Source organism: Aspergillus vadensis (assembly GCF_003184925.1).
Source record: "Aspergillus vadensis CBS 113365 unplaced genomic scaffold BO88scaffold_3, whole genome shotgun sequence".
Taxonomy (NCBI): domain Eukaryota; kingdom Fungi; phylum Ascomycota; class Eurotiomycetes; order Eurotiales; family Aspergillaceae; genus Aspergillus; species Aspergillus vadensis.
In genome coordinates this window covers 1,581,137-1,601,745 of record NW_020292041.1, presented here as the reverse complement: position 1 = coordinate 1,601,745, position 20,609 = coordinate 1,581,137, and the positions used below count along the sequence as shown (strand labels likewise).

Below are 20,609 nucleotides of genomic sequence, written 5' to 3'. Positions count from 1 at the left end.
TCGTATATCCCGCCCTGCGGCTAGCAGAGATATAATAATTGACCAGTAATAACGATGTTCAACAATTTCTACTTCAGGTAAGTAATCGCAGGTGCAGATATACCACTACCTACTATGACTATCAATATAGCCTCACCTGTACGACAAATAAGAGTCCACAATGGAGACAGTACTGAAGCCGTTACGCTAGATGCAACGTACATAGGTAACCACCTCCACTGAAAACAACATCTTGATCAGCAATTAGGACTGGAGAGGCTAATACCTGACCCTCCAAGGCATCCACACGGTAACCTAAACGCGGAATATCCCCGGACTCTCTAGTAATCCAGTAGTCAACAGATTATGTGAAGCAGACCATATCCTTCCGATTCCGACTCCGTTGTCGCTCCGGAGTCTTAGTCTAGTGGCGTTATTTGTTTGCTATATTGAAGAAAACGTCAAAAGTGTAAATAATTGGGTGTGATATAGTAGGGGGGGATTGCGTACTTCGTGTTTGAATCACTGACTCATTGCATGACTGGGTGGATTTGACTTGCCCTCGGGAGAAGTTGGAGCCGACAGGATTCATATCCTGGGCTCGTTAGGGGAATATCGGATCCTCTCTGTGCTTTTGCTGGAATGGACCGGGGGTGGGGGCGTTGTGGTGATGGTTGGGGGTATTATTAGGAGTTATGCAGGACTTTTGTCGTTGCTGAAGACGGAGAGGGGGCTGTTATCTCTGGTCCTGGGTGATTAGATTGTTTGAATGATGATGTGGTTGGGGAGGGAGGACTATACGGATGTTGTTGTCTGTGTGTTAGGGTCATGTCTGTAGGCAAGCCACCATACAGCAGTCAAGGATGTAATTACAAGCAGCAGTAGCAGCAGCAAAAGCAAAAGGAATGAAACAGGGTCCTACCACATGAAGATCAACAATCGCTATTCCCTTTAACGTAGCCCGCCGGCTTAATCTACCTCATGAGAGACACTCAAACCTTATTCATCTTACTCCTTCATCCTCTTACTCATGATAAACAATGGAATTATCTAACAATAATCAGCAAGACACATGAGGACCCTTACGCTACTTCGTACTTTGTACTTTATTTTTCCTTGTTATTCTTACCTTCCGTGTGGGCCAGGTTTCAGCAGAATGTGCAAAGTAGGCGGATCATGCTATACACAAAATGAATCCTAATTTCCTCCGATGATTCTCCCCTCTCGCTATTTTTCACTTCTTCAGAGAATGTCTCACTCCTTCCGGCCCGCTCCTTGCCGGTCACCTTACCGGCTTGGCTTAGCACGCGGCTGATTCTATCCTCGTCGACGTGCCAGCCTCCTTCCACATTACAGGCCGAGGCATCTATTCCGTAAGTAGTCAGTTAATGAAGCGGATTATACCCTAGGAAAGACAATGGCATGTCAATAGCAGAGCTATTAATCCCCAAGGGGATCTAGTAAAAGTATCCATTAACCTCCCTACCTAGTATTAATTAGTAACAAGTTTGTAACGAGGATGATGAATGCCTAGCTCCGCGGACCTTGTCAGTGTGCTAGTTATTTTTCTCGGCATATAAGCAGCATCTGATAGATAACATCCAGATGCGGGATTTATTTATTAGATGCATGCAGACCGATGATGGGTAATTAATTTGATAAGATGGGTGCAGAAAACTCGGCGAGATAGTGATAAATGAGAATGCAATGCAATGGCACACTGTGAATGCTGCAGAAAAGAAAGTTCACCAAGACGGAGAAATTATATCCACCCTCCTAGTAGTAGTACTACTACCCACGGTGCAAGTTGGTAGGTAGGACTAATCACTAGTAGCATGTAACTGGCACTGCATAATCCTCCGTCCGCGTGGATCTCCCTTTTCCACTGCAGAAGAGCTTGGCATCAGCGATCATTGTTTCATCGGCAATGATCGTTCCCGGTTCAGGGAGGGTTCATTGCATTTCAGTTCGGTTGGATCGGTTGGGCTGGGAATCATCCAACCGTCTTTTCTAACGCGGATATGATCATCATCAATATCGTCAGCATCATCTGGTTAACCACCGGAGCCCCGAGGATTCCGAACCCGAACCAGATAGGTAGGAGTGATGCTGGGCAGAGAGTTGATTAGCTAGTTAGGTAGCTGCCTGCAAGCACACACACAGAGAGAGAGAGAGGGCGCGAGTAGTGACGAGAACTGGATCCTACTTGCTGTTAGTGCTAGTATCACCCCCACCCCACTTCGCCGAGACCCAGCTGCATAAACAGGAAGTAGTATCTCACCAAGTACTGAAATAGTGAAGATAATATAGATTAAGCCAAGTGTAGTCAGTGCCTAAGGGGCAAAACAGGCCCTCCCCTCCCTCTCTGTCTCCTCTCCTGCCAACCTCTTGGCATCAGCATTCAAAAGAGGGATACATACGTATACCCCTGCTCCACTCTTAACTTAGCGATCTTATAGTAATCCGCTACTTACCTAGTAGCCGGACTATGCCCAGACCATCTCCTCTTCACCAAGACCTCTCCCAAGACTTTCCTCTCTGTAACCCAAGAACAGCACCCAGCACGCCCGCACACCATCAAACAATGGTCATTCAGCGTATAGCCAAGTACTCGGCACAGGAGACGAGAGGCGGGGGAAAAGGTCGGGGTGTTCATCGGCAAACTCGCAGCCAAGCGCAGCATATTCCCTTCCTGGGAGAGAAAAACACGGAGGGGGCCGGATTCGCCTTCGCTTTGCTTCGTTTCCTTTCTTGGTCGGGATAAAACACAGAAGGAGGAGGGCAAGTTAGATTGACCTGCAGGACTTGGCGGCGCTTATCGAGATTAGGTTTCATCCTTTTTACCCCTCTTCTGGCTTGGATTGTTGTCTTCTGTTATCCTTTATTTTTTTTGCGCGGCGGATGCTTTGCTTTAGTTGAGTATGGAATGGGTGTATGCGTATCAGTGGGGGTGGTGGAAATAACCACCCCAAAGACAAGACCATCACAAGACTTGTCGCGATGGTGTACACCAAATAAGTGGCACCTTGCGATGAAAAAGAAAATAATAAATAGCATACAGTGGGATAGCACCCCCCACTCCTATCCTCATCACCAGCAACTAACTAGTTAGTATGAAAACAACGACTAGTAGTAGATAGATAGCATAGCACTACTTACTACTACTACTACTTCGGCGAGACCAATCCACCACCCAGGAGATGTTAACCAACTCGTCCTAGTCCGTCGACGCTACTGCATCGCCTGCAGACAAACGATTGGCCCTGAACCTCGGAGGAGATAGCTGCGATCGACACGAGAGGTACAAAAAGACCCCCAAGTAAATCCCACGGGTGGATGCCGGACCCCCGCCGGAGGTTACCATCCGCGGGAAAGCTAGTTAGCTGGTCAGAATTAAGCTGCACTAACTATCTAGGTGCTAGGTACCGTATCCGCTCGCTGAACCTGTCCTTCCCTAACCTGCCTGGACCCTGTTCGCCGTCCGGTCGCGATTCCTCCTGCTCCTGCTTGTCGGCCTGCCTGCCTGACGGCCTGCATGTTCGTCGTGAGTCGAGGCCTCGGCATCGCCGTGTGTCCGGGTTTTGGCGTCTCAGCCAGCCAAGCCCAGCCCCAAGGTCCAGTCCTCCCTCGTACATGCGCCCGGCAGCAGCCCTGGTTGTTTTCTTTTTTTCCCCTTCTTCTTCTTCTTTTTTTTTGTTTGCTGATTTCATTCTTTTCCTCTTTGATACGTGCAGGTTGGCACAGGCTTGGTTGTTGCCGTTAGCTAGCTAGCTTCAAAACCCGGTGGCGGCTAAAGACGTGATGGGATCTATCAATGTCGAGATCCCCCACGGAATTGGGTTCCGATTTCGGGGTCATTTCCACGACAAAACGGAAAGAACAATGAGCATCATAATAATAAGAATAAAGCCTCGCACAATCCAAATCTAGTCTACCTCTCTAGCGGGCACACAGAACTATACATCCCACGATGATCGTAGTCTTCGCGAGAAAAACAGGGTATTTAGAAACAGGAAATCATGCCAAAAAGAAATATTCAACCATGACGATCATAATCGCCCTATCACCGGGCCCACCGGTCCACCTCAGCCATATGAAGCTCCATTGAGCTTGGCACACGCCAGAATCATGCGTGTGATGGGAAGCAATAACGTAACACTTACACTGCCAACCTCTTCCAATACCAACAATTGTTGAAGGGTCCGCAGGGCTGGCAGCATGCTGCCATCTACCCCCCGCGCCCACGACCGCTGCGTCTGTGCGCGGGCTATCATCCACTCCCCCTCGCTGCGTGCTCGCCACATTTCCTCCGGCGCCGGCAACGGCAGCTGAAGAAGGATCGCGCTATCTAGCGGGTCAATGTTGATCCCGTTGTAACGGCGGGCCCGTCCTGCTAATGTGCGAATTATATTGGCGAAGAAAATGTTACGTCGCAGGGATTCGGCGAATTTCCATCGCCGCCAATCCGTTTCATCTTCATGGGGGGTACGAAGAATGTCCTCGTGAAGTTTGTAGACCCGCTGCGTCATCTAAGCCCGCTCAGGTCAGCTCAGAACGGAGGGTGGGGCGTAGGGCAATCGGAGTGGGGGGTACATACCCTCAAGAGAATGTCAACAGGGGTCTCAGTGTGTCCTTGGTCCCCTGTAAGGCTTGGGAGCTTGCTGAAGCCGGTGGTGGCGAAGTTATCGCTGAAAAGGCTCAAGATCTGTTGAACACAGACCGCATGAAGCGCTACTACGCAGCCTTCTGCCGCTGCAAGGCGCTCCCCATTGTGCATTGACAGGTCAAATGTATCGCAAGTCTCCAGATAACTAGCATATGATGATATCGAACTCAGAGTGGTGCTGAGTGGCTGGCCCATCGATTGCATCGCATACCCCTGTAGCTCATGATGTAGGAAGGGCGAGTAGAACTGTCTCTGCAGAGCCAGCCCAGGGTACTCGCGTAGCAGACTGAACAGCTCTTGGTAGAGGTCACCAACGTCACCTGGGCTATGATGACTTGTCTTGGGCAGGAAGCTTTGGCCGAACCCTGATCCGGTCCGACTATGTGTATGCGTGCTGAACCGCCAAGTTTCGTTTTCTTCGTCGTTGGACGCCACATCGGGCCAGATTTTATCGAAATATCCAGGAGATACCGACGACATATTCAGTCCGCCTCCCATGGCATAAGAGTCACCCGGGAGAGTAGCCGGGGTAGGAGGGACCATGGTCACTGGAGAGGACCTCATCGTCGGTGGCATATACATGGCGTGCGAACAACTGTCAAGCGACCCGGGAAAGAACTCCTCCAGCCCGAACGTTTCAGACTGTTCGTGGAGATCGTCTTGCCATGGCGGAGAATTCATCAACGAGACATCTTGCATTGGAAGCATAGTACTCTCGTTAACGGTGTGGAACGCAAGTTCGGCATTCGTTGGCGTTTCGGGACTCCAGGAGGAGCCCGAGATATCGTGTAGTTCATCCGCAGTAGACGGTGTGTCGAACGTATATGTTGGAAGAGCCCATGTCGTGCCACCAGGTATTATACCAGCACAGATCGGAACAGAGTGAATGACACCGGCAGACGAAGCGATATTATCCTGGGGATCATCAAGACTGGGAGTTTGAACAGGAACAGAAGACTGCGGATATACGCAAGGCCGTCGGCTTTGAAGACACCGACTACAGGAGGGCCGGGTCATAGAACAGCGCAGCTTCTTTTGCGCACAGGCGTCGCAGGATTTGCGCTTGGACTGGCGTTCCTGGCCAATGTTCTTAATACAACGGCGACGGTGCCGGTCCCGCAGATCACCTATTATCTGGTTAACCACAAGTCTGTGCATAAGTGGTCGTGTCTCTGAGTATGATCAAGGGACTCAGGAGAAATTGTGTCAACATTGGGCGATCATAAGAAAGGGCAGCCTACGTCGACTATATGTCTTGTTGCAGATTCCGCATCGGTATTCCCCTTCCGCAGTGGGTTGCGATGGGGGAGGCGGCAGATGAAGGCAGTTGCTCTGGGAATGGCCATTCCGAGTGCCTGACTTCTTGACTTCTGTCCCTGCGATGCTATCCCTCTTCGGTGAGGCCTCAGACACATTATGTGTCTGGTCACTCAGCGTAATGGTCATAGCGGGCATAGCTTAGTAGCCGCACTCAGTTAAGGCAGACAGCTAGGTTGTTTGGAGATGATCCAGAGAAGAAGTAAAGAGAAAGTAACGAGTCGCGTCCGGGAGGAAGGTGGATGAGATATAAATTTGTCAACGCAGTATGAATCTTAGGACCAGAGAAGAGGGAAAGGCACCGAGGGGACGCCGTCGATAAGTACAACCTCCGGGCTACCCATCTCGGATCCGGGGCGATTGTTGAGGGGAAGCAACAGGCTAGATTAGTCAAGGCTCGCCCAAGCTGCCCTAAAGACCGATCGGGAAGCAAATGGAAGGATTCTGATCCTTTTTTTCGTACATCTGACCCGACTCGAGGGGGATGAATATCCCCCGTTCGGCCTGCAGACTGCGGAACCCCCCCGAAACCGTAGCTTGTAGCTTAGTCTGCGTTATATTAGCATGGGGTGTATTTAATAAGATTCACCCGACCTAACGAAGGTCACCCTAGTTCCTGCTGAGATAATTGCTCGACGAATGGGGGATGTATGGCCGCCTGCATGGGTTAATCTGAAGTTGCCCTGCATCCCTGATATTTTTCAGCCCGTGGAGGCTGCTCCACCAACCACGGAGCGCGTGCCTCCCCCTCGGCTCCATAGTCCCTCGATAGGATGAATGTCTTGGATTCGATCTCCCGTTTGAAAATCCAGAACGCAACGCCACGCCAGGCGGCGATCGTCCAAGTCCAAGCCATCCGCGTTAGGCAAGATAAATAAAATATAATCCGGCCATACATGAGACCGCAATGGTCGCCAGCTAGTCCGGATTGATCATCACAATGCAGCGGAAGGTTTTTTTTTTCTACTATTCGGATGTAACCGCAGAAAGCCACACGTCCTTTTTTCCAGTGGGCATAATTCCACGGCCACCAACCTTGATTGCCATTCCGCTTATTAACGGGCTTAGCGCTCCCACCCGGATCCCATCTGCTGTCTGTCTGACGGTTGGCATGTCCGCCATCCCGTATACCTCGCCACACTCTAATTTTCTAGGCATCTGTTAGGCCGACCATCGTTTCACACATGTCTTTGGTCAGCTCAGCGTATCAGTAGGCCCCCTCTATGCATAATATTGGCACTGCAAGAGGGGGAGGACCGTCTAGCACGTTGGCAGCGGAATGGCCCGCATGTTAGCGCTGTCGCAGGATGTCAACGCTAGTCGTAGGAAACGCTTCTCCCCCACCCGCCCACTCAGACATTCTGCAATTATGAATCCAGACTCCACGGTCCATCAATTCCTGAAGGAAACGTGGTTCCTGGGGCCGGTTAATTCACGCGAGTATCGCTTGTGCCACAGTGGACCGGGGCCTGCTGGAAATAGATTCTGAGTCGACGGTGCGGATATTGCGCGATGCTTCCGTCTAGGTCAGACCCGATTCCAGCGTCATCCACAGATACGAGGTAGATCCTGAACCATTAAATACGAATTAGCCAATTTCCTGATTTGATCACGTATCCTCCCGGGGTCTTTGATGTTATCCGTGGAGTGGCTTGTCAACTGCTATCTCTCCCCCCATCGCAATAGCAGGAACAGGTGCATCGGACTTGTGCGAATATGTACTAGTTTTCTGGTTGGCGGGCGCGTCTGCAGATATATTGTAGGACTGGGGTCTCATGGAAGATAAAGGAAAAGGGAGACTTGCCAGCCGATAAGGGGATGGGGATGGGGATGGGGATGGGATGGGGAAATGCAACGCACTCCGCTGAGCCCCGAGACGCATTGGCCAGCATAGGCCACAGGAGGCCGCCAGCCTAAAGTGCCAACACCCATCCGTTCTGGGACCCCGGCGGAGTCTCCACGCGTTAAACTACTGTACAACCTCCGTAACTTGGGTTAGCGGCGGCCAACTCCCGATATTCGTACCAGGAGCCTCAGGAGAATATTATCACGAGTCATGTACACCGTCAGCTAAATGTTCGGGAACCCGGCAGCGAAAAAATAGGATATGACGCTCATACACGCGACGTCGATCTTCAGACTCGATTTGGTTAGTGGATTGCCAGCTGATTGTGATTCTGGGGGCCAAAGCTAGACTCAAGAGTCGGAGGGTGATACGAGATTCCGTATGATAAGCTGACACGCCATGTGGTAGCGGGTCGGGAAAGGAGAGGGAAAACAGGAATGTTCATGAGTGGAGTGAGATACTGTGTATAGTAAAGCTGGAAATGCTACCACATTGGGAAATGAAGGTAACGCTAGAAGAACTGAATGTGGGAGAAGTGGAAGTGCAGGGGATGGGATTGGCTCCGATGGAATGTAAGAGGATGTAGTGATTGTAGTAGTGCGAAGTTGGAAGTTGGAAAGCCCCTCGGAAGTCACTACTAGGACTAGGAGGAGTACTTAGTAGTAGTAAGTACACCCACTCCCTACAACTCCCTACAGAGAGATCATCTAATCACGCCCATTGGCTGCTGCAAACCAGCCAAACGCCTCGACCTCCTGCAACTTGCTGAAGATGCTGCCACACCTGCAAGCCTTCATTTCGACTTGCATGTGAGGCACACAGGATGGAAGGAATCGAAGCCCGTCGAATCCATTTATTATGATTTCAGTGGCCGTTAGACTAGATTACCCAATTCTCTATTCCAGGTTTAGATCCCTTTGTGATGCCTTCCATACCTACACATACAACCTCTGTCGATCGTTCCGTTTCCGACTTCTCGAACTTTAGCTGATCTTTCACTTGTGTGTTATAGGGCGTCCATGCCACCGACCTCTCAGCCTTATGGTTTGATTTCCTAGAAGCCAAATTCGAACACCCGAGAACGTTATCTGTTCACTAAGGATTTACGAAGAATGGAAAAACAACAATAGGATGACATGTACTGCTTGCGAAACCAAAATTATGCGTGTCATGCAGTAGCACAGTCGTAGTGCCGCATGCACTTATCCGCCAGCAGATTGTTATCAGTTAAGATGGCGACTTCTGATCTTTCGGAGACCATAAATCCTCCAATATGCTTGGAATATTTTCTACCGAGCCATCAAGATCAATGACGCTTTTACAGCCTTCAGTAGTACAAAAACATATACATCGTGGGTGTCTCGCGTGGGTGCAGGGAGGGGATCTAGAGTCCCTAGAATTGAAGAACTGAAAGCATATGCGATCATCTCTTTATCATGAGACGCCACGGAGGTTGATCTCTGCAGGTGTCTGGTGCTCGGCTTACCCGAGCGTTCTGAAGGGGAGTGGAGCAGGCATGCCCAGAAGAAGGTTCATGCGACCACAAAGCACTCATCTGCTATCTTTCTGCAACACAGATATTCTCACAGGAGATGTATTATCATTCGTGGTTATCAGCTGGATCCTATTAACACATGCACAAGCCATTTCTGGTTATCACCCTGCTGTAAGTGGCCCCCCAGGAAGCATGCCTCAGGAAGACAGCAACACAAAGTCTCTGTAACCGGGTCTCGGAGCAATCCTACCGCTTGATTTACTCGTTCTGGACAAGTGAGGGATAGCGTTGACTCGTTTCATTTAGTGACGTTTCTCCTACACTTTCCTCTGGGCCCTCACCGGCCCGGGAGCCACCAAACGGGCTAATCTTACTATACTTTCTCTTTTAAGGATCTTACTTTGAGCGTGACAAAAGGGAGTAGTGTCAGAGGTACATAATAGCTTTGTTGATCATCGAAGTAAAATACCCGTCTCTGGGTTAAGGCGCCGGCTAACTACTAATGGTTTCTGTATACTTCCACAACAGGAGACTGGGCGCCTGAGTCGTATCTTACCTAAGTGAAGATCATATAGTCATACGAAAACACCCTTCCTTTTGCCAGATTGATAGTGTTAGTTTTCCCACTGACCTGACAGGACTGGAACAGCAGAAGTATCCAGACACTGCTCAGCCATCTGCAAGGATTACCCGCCGGGTGGCTACAAAATGAAAGAACGGAGCGAGACTAACATCCGGCTTACAGATGATCCTTTCATCAAGACAGCCATCCAAATCGAGTTGGCATTGTCTTCTCTGTCAAACTCGTCAACCTTGTTGCAAATTACGGCACCGTGTTTCCCCCTAATCGAGACCCACCGGCTAAAATATGACCACAGGAGCGTTAGCCAGTCATCCCGAGCCAAAAAAGTTGGTGGCGTTTTGGCAAACATCCCAGGCATGCGCTAAATATATGGCCGATTAGGAATGTGTTATTCAGCGCTCAGCGTGCTGCTTGTGAAGTCATTATAGGTCTGGGTTCCATCGCGAGGCGGCTTTTGACGGCGGGATTATCGATATTGCCGCTAGATTCTCTCCTCAGGTCACCACGAATCAGAATACTCCTGTGCTCAAGATATGGGTCTTATCGCCTTGAATGTAAGTCTAGCCATCTTGCTGGATCGCGACCGTCGGGAAAGGCATGGCTTCTTGTTTGACGGCCTGGAGATCGCCATTCGGAAGAACCCCGGTGAATTTCGCAACGTCAAGCATGTACAACGCTAACCCACGCAGAAGACTCTTGGCATTCTCCTGGCCTGTGCTACCTCGCTACATATGTCTTCTTTCCCAGGCTGGTATACTGCTCACCTGGCTCAAACGTATTTTACTGCCACACGGACAGAGGTTGAGAACAAATACCACTCCTCTGACACTTAAGGTTGAACGTGTGGAAGACCCTGCATCGAGCAGGGTTCAACCAGAGGACCTTGGAACTCGGAACCTCAGACTTGGGCAATTCATTCTTCTCATCTGCGGGGATCCCTGCAAAACACTACGTACCACCCTGGGTATTGCTTATCGGGACTGCCGCAGAAATTCGTCCATGACCCCGCTGCAAGGCCCTCTACTCTGCACGTTATGAATGGCCCGGAGTAGACTGTAAGGGATACGTCAATATTTTTGTGACTTTGTTATTCGGGGCAAGGGAAGTAAATTCATAGCAAAGATGCTTCAATCGGGACAAAGGAAAGGAGTGTGAAATAGTCGAACAACAGAAACTCCGGATCCGAACATGGTCTAGATTGAAGCCATCATTGTCACCAGGCTATGTGCCAACCCAGACCAGCCAAGCCGGTTAATGAGATGCAGATGCGCCTGCCAAGGAGACGCCTCTTCCGCGTGATTTTGAGACGAAGCATAATTTCCTCTATGGATTGGATAATAGTTTCGTGTAACCGTGCATTGACGGCCAGGAAGAGCAACCATCACCCGAGACAAGACCTCAGATACATGGCCACTCATCGCTTGCAAAGCCGATGTAGTACTCGGCTAGGTTTACCTGTTCTATCAAACAGGAACATCTTAGGTCACAGAGGCTTCCATCCCCAGCTATTGCACTTGGCTCCAAGCCTTGGGGGGGTTAGCCTTGATCTTGGCGTCACAGCCTGGGATGACTCTGCATCCGAGTACAACACACTAAGATGCATGGAAAGAAGAGGCAGGTACAGAGCAATACGAGCCTACAGTCCGAGTTCTGAAGACCGCTCGATAGTTTTGCTGTAGGTTTGTGCGGCCTTGACATATCAAAGAGGAATTTCGCACTGCTCCCCTCCTGCGAGAAATTAACCGTACTGTAGAATATACCAGTTAGGTGAGTCCCAAACACCTGTCAAATGCTACCCGGGTCAGCTAACCCAACATGTTTATGGCATCGTCAAGATTATGCCCCAGACCCAGGGATTCATTGTCGATATCTACACCATGGGTGCCACACCACACCCCATTCTACCTCTCAGCGCTGACTCCTATGTCCCGCTTGCATGTACACGCGGTCGGATCATAAGTCCCTAGGTCTGTAATGATATATTTTCCTTTATAAGCCGGCGCCACTGCGCAGGCCCTGACCGCGTCTTCATGATTGCCGCAGCTCTTCGTACGTTCATGAGCGCATCAGGCGCCGTCAAAACTAGGTTGTCATTACAAAAGTTGGCTTTTCTTTTGGCTGCTTGGATACATGAGGTAGTTCAAGGTCCTGTAGCCAGCTCTGCCCGGAGCTTTTTTTTTTTTTTTTTTTTTTTTTTTTTTTTCTTGATACAAGAGGTTTGATTTAAACGCTCAATGTGTATTACGTCGCTCTTGTTCGCTCTGGCATTGCTCCGCTAAAATACTAACATCGTTACAGCTTGTGTGCTCTGGGAGGCTTGAGATCTGAGCTGAACATGGCCCGTCGGAAGGCAATTCCTTGTACAGTCCCATCCAGGCACATCACACGCCTCAATATGTCTCGGATGGCCCCTGATATCGTTGAATGGAGACGGTGCTGCGGCTTTCTGGCCAAACGCCATACAAGAAGAATACAGAGTGTGCGATAGATACAATTGCACGTCAGATTGGTTAGACAGACGTGAAGGCCACTTGCTTTCTCCGAATGCGCGTGGGTTGTTACCCAAGGGTAGGCTAAATTTCCTTCAGCAATGACGACAAGAACTCAAGACGCAGGTATGCCTTGAAAATATTTATCTAGCCCTCCAATTTCCGATGTTTCCTCTATTATCCCCATGATGTCGTTATTCACGGTCTCAACTGACGGGCGGGTCCTGCAGGGTGGCTGTTTGTCATAATCTGAGCTTGATGCTCGACGGCAACAATGGCTAGCCCAGTGCATACTGCGCTGACCAATTTCCTGACAAAGGCACGGTCTGCGGCAGCCTAGCATCATGGGATTTGTCACCGTCAGGTCTGTTACATTGCGGTCAACGCAGACCGGAGACGTACGGACCTGTAGTGTCGACTTCGGTGATAACAATCAGCACGATGCTGCGGTCGCTATCAGGTCTTGTGCTGTCACTGGACCTGTCGGCAAATCATGAGACTCCCACTCTGCGCTTGGATAAATTGGCGTGGGATTCATCGCATTGACAATGTCCTTGTGCTCGGCACCACTGTAGCGGTGCGGAGAATGAAAAGGTATCCGAGGGTGCAGGTTCGGCTGTGATCGGTGATAAGCATGGGCCGAGGATCCAAGCTGCCACGCCACGGCCGTTGGCGAGCTTCTCGGGCGCAGGAGAGCTTAATTATTGGCCTGAAGGCAGCTGCCAAATGCAGCGCTGCGGGTCGGTGGGTTGCCTGCTGGGGGCTGTTTATCAGCTAGCCTCGCAGCCATTGGTCTCTCTGGCCATTTCCCAAAGACACGCAACACTAAAATCCGAGTACCCCCGGCCAGGCCAGTGCACGCTGATTCCTCAATATTCTCCGATCTGCAGGTCTGGCGTTCCATGAATGGTCTCCCGAAGGGCCGTTGAATAACAATGCCTTTGTCGCCGGCGGGGGTCCCAGTCACCCCATGCCGGCCATGTGTCCAGTACTCGAGTCAGTGCAAATTGCCGGCTCCGGGTGATGTGCCGTCCTGGCCTTCCAGACATAAACGATAAACCCTATTTCAGCATCGCAGCTGAAGTTATAAATCGGTCAGCATGCGTCTTCCTGGTCCCTGCATCCTTGCATTCTCGCACCACCCCCGGTCCTTTCTTTTTTTCCATCTAGCATGATTTTTGAACCCGCAGCCAGGGCCCCGGTGCCCTGCACCGATGTGATATCCTATGTCTTTTCTGACCCGCCCTACGATCATAATGAACCGGTAATATTCCGATGGGGGATACATTCTCCTCTTCTCGAATTTCTTTCCTTCTCGCCTACATAACACGTCTAACTGGTACAGATCTACGTCGATGTCCACAATCCCTCTCGCGCCATTTCCTACAACCAAGCCCGGACTATTGTTCGCCAACTGATCTCGGGGCTGCGCGCCTGGGGCGTGCAAAAGGGCGACTGTGTCGCTATTCACTCTTTCAATGATGTAAGCCTTTTTCAAAACTTCTAATTCTACTGCTAGTTGATTACTCACAAATGATAGATCTACTATACCATGCTGGTCCTGGCGATCGTTGGCGCCGGGGGAATCTATACGGGCTCAAATCCAGCCTACACACCCTTCGAATTAGGCCATCATTTCCGCTCCTCAGCGACGAGCTTCATCATCACAGAGCCGGAGCATCTGGATGCGATAACTACGGCGGCGAAAGCGACATCAATCCCAGCAAACCGGATCCGGGTATTCGATATTTTGGGGCAGTCAGTACCAGATGGAGCGGTGTCCTGGATGGAGCTGCTCGATCATGGTGAACAAGACTGGATAAGATTTGACGACGAGGAAATTTCCAGGACAACTACGGCAGCCAGACTGTTCAGTAGTGGGACGACTGGGCTTCCCAAGGCGGCAGACATTACGCATATGAATCTTGTCGCCCAACACGAGTTTGTGTTTGAGTTTAATCCGCGACCATGGCGAGTATGTACCTCACTTTCAAATTATTTCCTTTGATCTTATCGATGGCTTTCGGATGACTGCCTGGCTGACAAGTGGCCTATAAAGGTAAGCAGAGTGATCGCTGTTCCCCTGTTTCACGCCGCTGCTGCTCCCAGCAGCCATTTCGGCAGCCTAAAAGCTGGCCATATCAACTACGTCATGCGACGTTTCGATTTACCCCTCTTCTTGCAGACGGTTGAAAAATACCAAGTCACCGAGATGGCTGTTGTACCGCCCATTGCCATTGCCATCATCATGCATCCGATGTCTTACGAACGGGGCTATCTGCGCTCAATCCGGGCGAGTAATCTGGGAGCGGCACCCATGGACAAAGACGCCCAGAAACGATTCCAAAAGTTGCTTGGACCAGGAGCCAATTGTACACAGGTTTGGGGTATGACAGAGACATGTTGTATCGCAACAATGTTCCGCTGGGATGAAGGGGACGAGACAGGGTCGGTTGGGAGGTTAGTGCCGAACATGGAGGCTAAGTATGTTCTTCTCCCTTCCTTCTATCAGCTCGAGGCTAACTTAATGATGTAGATTAGTAGATGACAACGGGACTGATATCTCCGACTACGGCGTGCGAGGTGAGCTGTGTGTCCGCGGTCCTGCCGTCACCCCTGGGTACTTCAACAACCCGGCCGCCAATGCGGAATCCTTCGATGAGCAGGGCTGGTTCCACACGGGGGATATCGCGTATTGCGATGGTGCTACCCAGAAATGGTATATAGTAGATCGCAAAAAGGAGCTGATCAAGGTCCGAGGATTTCAAGTTGCTCCACCGGAACTGGAAGCTGTGCTGTTGGCGCATCCGCTCATCGTGGATGCTGCCGTGATTGGGTTGCGAGATGTGGTCCCGGGGACGGAGTTGCCGCGAGCGTATGTAGTCCGCCGACCCGAGACCGATGAGAGCATGTTGACGGAGGACATGGTCAAGAGCTGGTTATTGGAGAGGTTGGCGGGATATAAAGCGCTCACAGGGGGTGTCAAGTTTGTACCGAGCATACCTAAGACGGCAAGTGGGAAGATTCTCAAGCGAGTGTTGCGGGAAGAGAGTCGCAGGGAAGTCAAAGAGAGTGGATGGAGACCGAGGTTGTAGTTATATTTGTTGAATGTTTGATCTTCTTGTATCTAGTACCGGCAGTCAGTACATACTCACTCCCTATTCTGCCATTCTCAATAGTCACTGGACCTCTTTCGCCTCTTTCAGCGATCGACGGTCTTCTCCGAAGCTTCGCGCGTGATATGCAACCTCGATTGTCTTGATCCGCAAGTCATGTCTGGAATAGCCAGATCCCCGCATTCCAGCTGACTTCAAGTTTGGTCACTGCTGGTAGACGGTAGCAAATGCTTGGTTGGTCGGCTCGGAGCGAATTTCCCCTGTTACCCCGGACTGCTAACGTGACCCTCGCTCAGCCCGCCGTCTTCTCAGCCTCATGACATCGAAAGCGCCAATCAGCAGCATCAAGCGTAGTGAGATTTGAGGCTCTCGTTCTTCATTTACGTTGCGGTTCTTGGGGTAACCTCTGTCAGATTTTCTACCTGTTGGGGAGATTCGGATCTTCCGTAAGCCAACTCACACAGCCTCCCTGTTCCATCAGCCTCAACACTTCAGAGATCGGCGTCATCAGAAGTAGACGCTGTAAGGCTAACCCTGAATAGCCCCCAGCACACCTATCCTTTTGGCTGGAGGAGGTGCGGTCATGGTAGGTTAGCCACTTCTGCCATCGGCAAATCTTTGAGGTGATGTATCAATTATTTGCCGTCATACAATCGGACATAACCGATGGCGCTTTATCTGGAGGACATGTGGATACAAAAGCCCCGTGTCATGGCGGTATTTATTGAGAGTGTTTTGATGGATGTGATATGTCAGAAAATCCTTTTCAAATACCGAGATTGTTACATCGCTAGCCGGAATTCCGCAGAAGCGAGATCCGTCCTCACGCGTATCTGACGATCAAAGGGTCTTGACAATGAATATTTCTTAGATAGGTGACGGCTTGATTCGAGGTATGTAGTCATCGCGAAGGAGATTAGTTTCTGACTGAGCCACATAAGACATTGATCGTCCTCTACACGGGGACTCGAGTCAGATAAATAGGAGCCACTGCAGCCACTAAACATAGCGATGTGATACCTCATAACCACGCTGTTGTCGATCATGCTATCATGCTTGTCCTGGTACTCTTGTGTTTAGCTTTGTTCATAATTGTCTGGTATCTGATCTACCATCGACTATATCACTGGTCCAGGTTTGGTTGAGGTTTCCAGATGAGAGGCGTCTCCTCGACGGTTTATTGGTATACTGTGCAGAACATGACTCATGACGTGCCTTGAGTCAAAATAGGAGTGGCCCATTGTGGTATGCGGTGAAGTTCAACCACTTTGATAGTTTCCCAGTATGTAACTTGTTTCAAGAGATCTTGATGAGGTTATTCCTGATAGACAAGTTTCGAGAGATCTATGCCAAACCCACACACAACAGTCAGTGCTATGATTCCCAATCCATTAAATGTACACACAAGTGTAGCTTACCCTGCGATTAATCCTGTTTAATATCGGGTGGCTGTATTCGCGCCCAGCAGTGACTGGGTCGTCTGCTTCGCAAGGCCGCAGTGGTTCCTAGCAGGCTTCGATACTGACAACTCGCTTGCTGCCATGAACAAAGGTAGTATCTCTTCCATCAATTATATATCTTAGCGTAAATCGTAGTAAAAGGAGTGAGTCATGGGTATACCATATATTGGTGTCTGTACTCCTGAGATCCTGAATCCAGTCACCGACGTTTGCTTGGTTTGTCTGGTGCGTCCTTGCTTGTTTGGGGGGCCCACTTCTGCCCACCTCCAGCAGACTCTAATCACACCAAGTCACTCTTAGGTTGTGTCAAGCTGTTACTTTTCTTCTGGGACATTGTTTCTTGGGCAAATCACAAGACCTTCGTTATCACGATGTTGGGTTTCGAGTCTTTCCACTCGCTGCGGGCAGCAGAGTAGCATCGGAGGTCTTCTGGGCCATCCCAAGTCCTCTTGACTCATGATATCAACATCATCGATGTTTGAATCCGTTTGTTCGTTCAAGGCCATCTAATCTTGGAAGCCACCCCGGGTTAAGGTTCATCTAGCACCACTCCACATTGCCAGACAACTGTCGCCAGATCTTTGGAGTATTACATCCTAGTTTCCCTGTCAACAATTGAAGCTAACAAACATGTCTGTTAGAGACCTACTTTGCGACTACGGGACTCTTATCGACGACAAATCCATGCTCGTACGTACAGACATCACATCACTCACCTCTTCAGACCGATGAACGTACACCTGCAGATAGCATCCGAAGAAGCTGGAGGAAGTGCCTAGTAGCCTCAACCAACAGAGGGGCGGCCCAATGTTTTCATATCGAAAATAATGCCTACACTCTCTACTCTACACGGTTTATTACTCCTGTCGCCGAATCGGTACGGGGCATGCGGTATTAGGGGATCCGGTATAGGAGTCTTTTGTCGTGCAGCTTTACTTAAGATACATCGTCAAAAAGCCTTGAGAAGTCTCTCCGGATATTTCAACGCAGTTAAACAGTCAACCGTCGTTCATTCCGTGGAACAATGGAGCTATCAGGAGTAGAATCGGCAGATCCGGGCTACTCCGTGTTTTCGGATCTATCCGAGGATCAGCTGGATTCATCCGATGCCGGCACTTTTCTCGGGTTGCTCCACATCTATAAAACAGACTTCGTCATTTCAGCCCCTAGTCAACTATTCACCTAAACAACACGATGAGTTTACCTCTGACACAGATAACCCGATCCTTGCATAATGCGACTGCCCCTCCGGTAGTCGCAGTTCTCTACCAGGCCATCGAGCCGCCCATCATCAACGGCGCTCGCAAGCCCCGCAAGCCTGGCGGTATCACACCCCACTCCTGCTATTCCAAGGACTCTTTCTAATATAGATGCCAGGTTACCAAGACTCGGGATCAGACATCGCCTACACTCTCAAAAACCGTGGCGTACGAGTCGTGACTCCGGTCTCTTCCCCAAATCCCAAAGAGCAAGAAGGCTGGTGCTTCCCGGACACAGAAAACGGTATCCTCTCTGCCGTGCGCCAAGGGGCAACGCACCTTTGGGCTAACACGATCCTCTTCTCCTCACATCCACTGCAAGCATCGCAGTCTCTTGCTTCATCCCCTATCTCTGTTGTTGGACAGCCACCAACCCTGGTTGAATCCTTCGATGACAAAGCCTATCTCAACGACCAACTCCGTATCCATGGCTCATTTACCCTCCCCCGCTCATGGCTGATCCGCAAAACGGATAACATCTCCCCTATACTGGACTCCATCCCCCGTTATCCCGTGGTTGGTAAGCCCGTCCGTGGTCGTGGCAGCCACGGTGTCAAGGTATGTCATGATCGAGCAGAGCTCGAGAAACATCTCAACGCCCTGCTGCTCGAGTCTCCCATCGTCATGGTGGAAGAGTACCTCACGGGCGAAGAGGCAACAATCACTGTTATGCCGCCATCAACAGAGAGTCCAGAATACTGGAGCCTGCCTCCGATCACCCGCTTCAACCATGTTGATGGCATTGCACCATACAATGGTACAGTGGCAGTGACTGCGAACTCGCGCGCTATCACAGAAACCGAAATGCGGGATGAGTCGTACAGAAGCGCAATGCGACAGTGCGAGCAGGTCGCCAAATTAATTGGGGCGACGGCACCCATTCGCATTGACATTAGACGGTTTAGCGAGGGGTCACAGTTTGCCATCTTCGATATCAACATGAAACCTGTATGTCATATGTCACGTCCCTTCAATCACCGAACCGTAGCTAATGAAGAATAGAATATGACCGGGCCTGGGCGGCCTGGGCGCGAGGACCAGGCCAGTCTAACTGCTCTTGCGGCCGCAGCTATCGGATGGGACTACGGGCAATTGTTGCACAAGATCCTCAACAGTGCGCAGCCACTTGATCGCTTCCGAGCTTACAGCAACCCGTTTGCTTCGCACTGAGTGTTTCCCTTCTCCCATCCCTCCAATAGGGTTGTATCTATATGAATCTTATAAATAGGAAGCTACAACACAGTCACAAACTATTCAGTAGTAGCCACCATCTTCCCCTCCTCATCCTTCCAGCGATACACCCCTCCATCCCCCACATTATATCGATAATAATTCTCCGTGCCGCCAGGCACCACCGCCCTCCGAAACGTGATATTGATCCGGCCCAAAGCACCAGCACTTCCCTGCAACCCCTTGCGCTTAGGCACACTGTGCAACCAATTTGCCTGAGTCTCGCCCCTCATAATTAGCATATCGCCGGACTTGAGGGGAAACTTGAGCGGTTTCGCAGCTGCATTTGCAATCGCGCGATCAGCATCAGTAGTACCACCACCACCACCACCTGGTTTATGCTTCAACAGGAAATCTCTCCCCGCGCCAAGCGATAAGGACGCAATAGTAGGATTCTGGCCTAGAAACCGCTCATCATCCGAATGGTACGAGATACTATCGTCCCCTGTGGCGTAGTAATTCACCAGGACGAAATTATATCTTGTCCCATCGTCCGTGGCCTTCTCCACTGCTTGGCGCAGAATGTCCAGACACGGCGGGATGGGTCGAGGCCTGCATCGGTATCTGGATATGGTTTCGGTGCGGGTTTTACTGTCGACCAATATTGGTGAGTTGGCTGGTGGTAGTTGCTGAGGGGAATCTAGTAGAGTATGGTTTGTTGTGGTGTCTTCTTGGACTTTCGTGTCAGAATTGGAATTAGTAGAAACAGAATCTGAGTTTGCAATAGTGAATGTCGATGTATCATCTACCCCGAACACAGTCGTGTATCTTGGCGTGTTGATGGATGTTTCTGTCCCGCCGCGCCGGATATTGTACCGGACGCGGTAGAAGGGGAGTTCATTCCGCAGGAACTCGAATAGGTCTCGGGCCAGTGGGGCGGGGAGGAAGGGTTGGAAGTAGAGGAGATCCAGGTGCGGGTGGTTGGTTATGGATTTGGGGGGTCGAGGTGCTGGATTAGAGAGGAGAGGCGTGGCGATGGTGCTGGGCGGGTCGCGGATCGGGATGGGATAGCTTGGGTGATGGGTGTATGTGGATGGTTTTGGTGGGACTGTTGTTGTTATTGATGATGATGATTCTGCTGTCGTGGTTGCATCCGGTTTGAGTTTCTTCGATGGAAGAGGTTGGAAGAAGGTGCTGATGCGTTTGGACATGATGCGGGTTGCTGCCCG

The 20,609-nt window shown here is 50.4% G+C and overlaps 6 protein-coding genes across 6 annotated transcripts; 2 read left to right on the top strand and 4 right to left on the bottom strand.

Moving 5' to 3' along the window:
* Window positions 1–3,079: 3,079 nt before the first annotated feature.
* On the bottom strand, window positions 3,080–3,865 carry BO88DRAFT_402090 (uncharacterized protein). The gene has a single exon (XM_025706012.1). It carries the CDS (start codon window positions 3,687–3,689, stop codon window positions 3,387–3,389), a length of 303 nt encoding a protein of 100 aa, XP_025566831.1. The 5' UTR covers window positions 3,690–3,865; the 3' UTR covers window positions 3,080–3,386.
* Window positions 3,866–3,876: 11 nt separating this feature from the next.
* On the bottom strand, window positions 3,877–6,364 carry BO88DRAFT_175787 (Zn(II)2Cys6 transcription factor domain-containing protein). Its single transcript, XM_025701699.1, has 3 exons — window positions 5,887–6,364; window positions 4,577–5,772; window positions 3,877–4,508 (listed from the first exon to the last, which is right to left on the bottom strand). Exons 1-3 carry the CDS (start codon window positions 6,098–6,100, stop codon window positions 4,065–4,067), a joined length of 1,854 nt encoding a protein of 617 aa, XP_025566830.1. The 5' UTR covers window positions 6,101–6,364; the 3' UTR covers window positions 3,877–4,064.
* A 7,182-nt stretch (window positions 6,365–13,546) lies between these two features.
* On the top strand, window positions 13,547–15,470 carry BO88DRAFT_411919 (acyl--CoA ligase; the record flags this gene model as incomplete). Its single annotated transcript, XM_025708061.1, has 5 exons — window positions 13,547–13,639; window positions 13,721–13,858; window positions 13,916–14,350; window positions 14,423–14,859; window positions 14,912–15,470. 5 exons carry the CDS (start codon window positions 13,547–13,549, stop codon window positions 15,468–15,470), a joined length of 1,662 nt encoding a protein of 553 aa, XP_025566829.1.
* Window positions 15,471–16,214: 744 nt separating this feature from the next.
* BO88DRAFT_402086 (uncharacterized protein) lies at window positions 16,215–16,846 on the bottom strand. The gene has a single exon (XM_025706011.1). It carries the CDS (start codon window positions 16,535–16,537, stop codon window positions 16,274–16,276), a length of 264 nt encoding a protein of 87 aa, XP_025566828.1. The 5' UTR covers window positions 16,538–16,846; the 3' UTR covers window positions 16,215–16,273.
* Window positions 16,847–18,145: 1,299 nt separating this feature from the next.
* BO88DRAFT_422720 (D-alanine--D-alanine ligase) lies at window positions 18,146–19,380 on the top strand (the record flags this gene model as incomplete). The annotated part of the gene is made up of 3 exons (XM_025708592.1): window positions 18,146–18,275; window positions 18,329–19,158; window positions 19,213–19,380. The coding sequence occupies 3 exons, from the start codon at window positions 18,146–18,148 to the stop codon at window positions 19,378–19,380; spliced, it is 1,128 nt and encodes a 375-aa protein (XP_025566827.1).
* An 80-nt stretch (window positions 19,381–19,460) lies between these two features.
* BO88DRAFT_331870 (alpha-ketoglutarate-dependent dioxygenase AlkB family protein) lies at window positions 19,461–20,591 on the bottom strand (the record flags this gene model as incomplete). Its single annotated transcript, XM_025702698.1, has 2 exons — window positions 19,461–20,069; window positions 20,148–20,591. 2 exons carry the CDS (start codon window positions 20,589–20,591, stop codon window positions 19,461–19,463), a joined length of 1,053 nt encoding a protein of 350 aa, XP_025566826.1.
* Window positions 20,592–20,609: the final 18 nt, after the last annotated feature.

Excerpts from the sequence above, each read along its gene's own strand:
- BO88DRAFT_402090 (XM_025706012.1), bottom strand. The coding sequence starts at position 3,689 with ATGAAATCAGCAAACAAAAAAAAAGAAGAAGAAGAAGGGGAAAAAAAG.
- BO88DRAFT_175787 (XM_025701699.1), bottom strand. The coding sequence starts at position 6,100 with ATGCCCGCTATGACCATTACGCTGAGTGACCAGACACATAATGTGTCT. Across the intron at positions 5,773-5,886 it reads CAACAAGACATATAGTCGAC|GTGATCTGCGGGACCGGCAC; the intron begins GTAGGCTGCCCT and ends ACCAGATAATAG. Across the intron at positions 4,509-4,576 it reads CTGTTGACATTCTCTTGAGG|ATGACGCAGCGGGTCTACAA; the intron begins GTATGTACCCCC and ends GAGCGGGCTTAG.
- BO88DRAFT_402086 (XM_025706011.1), bottom strand. The coding sequence starts at position 16,537 with ATGATCGACAACAGCGTGGTTATGAGGTATCACATCGCTATGTTTAGT.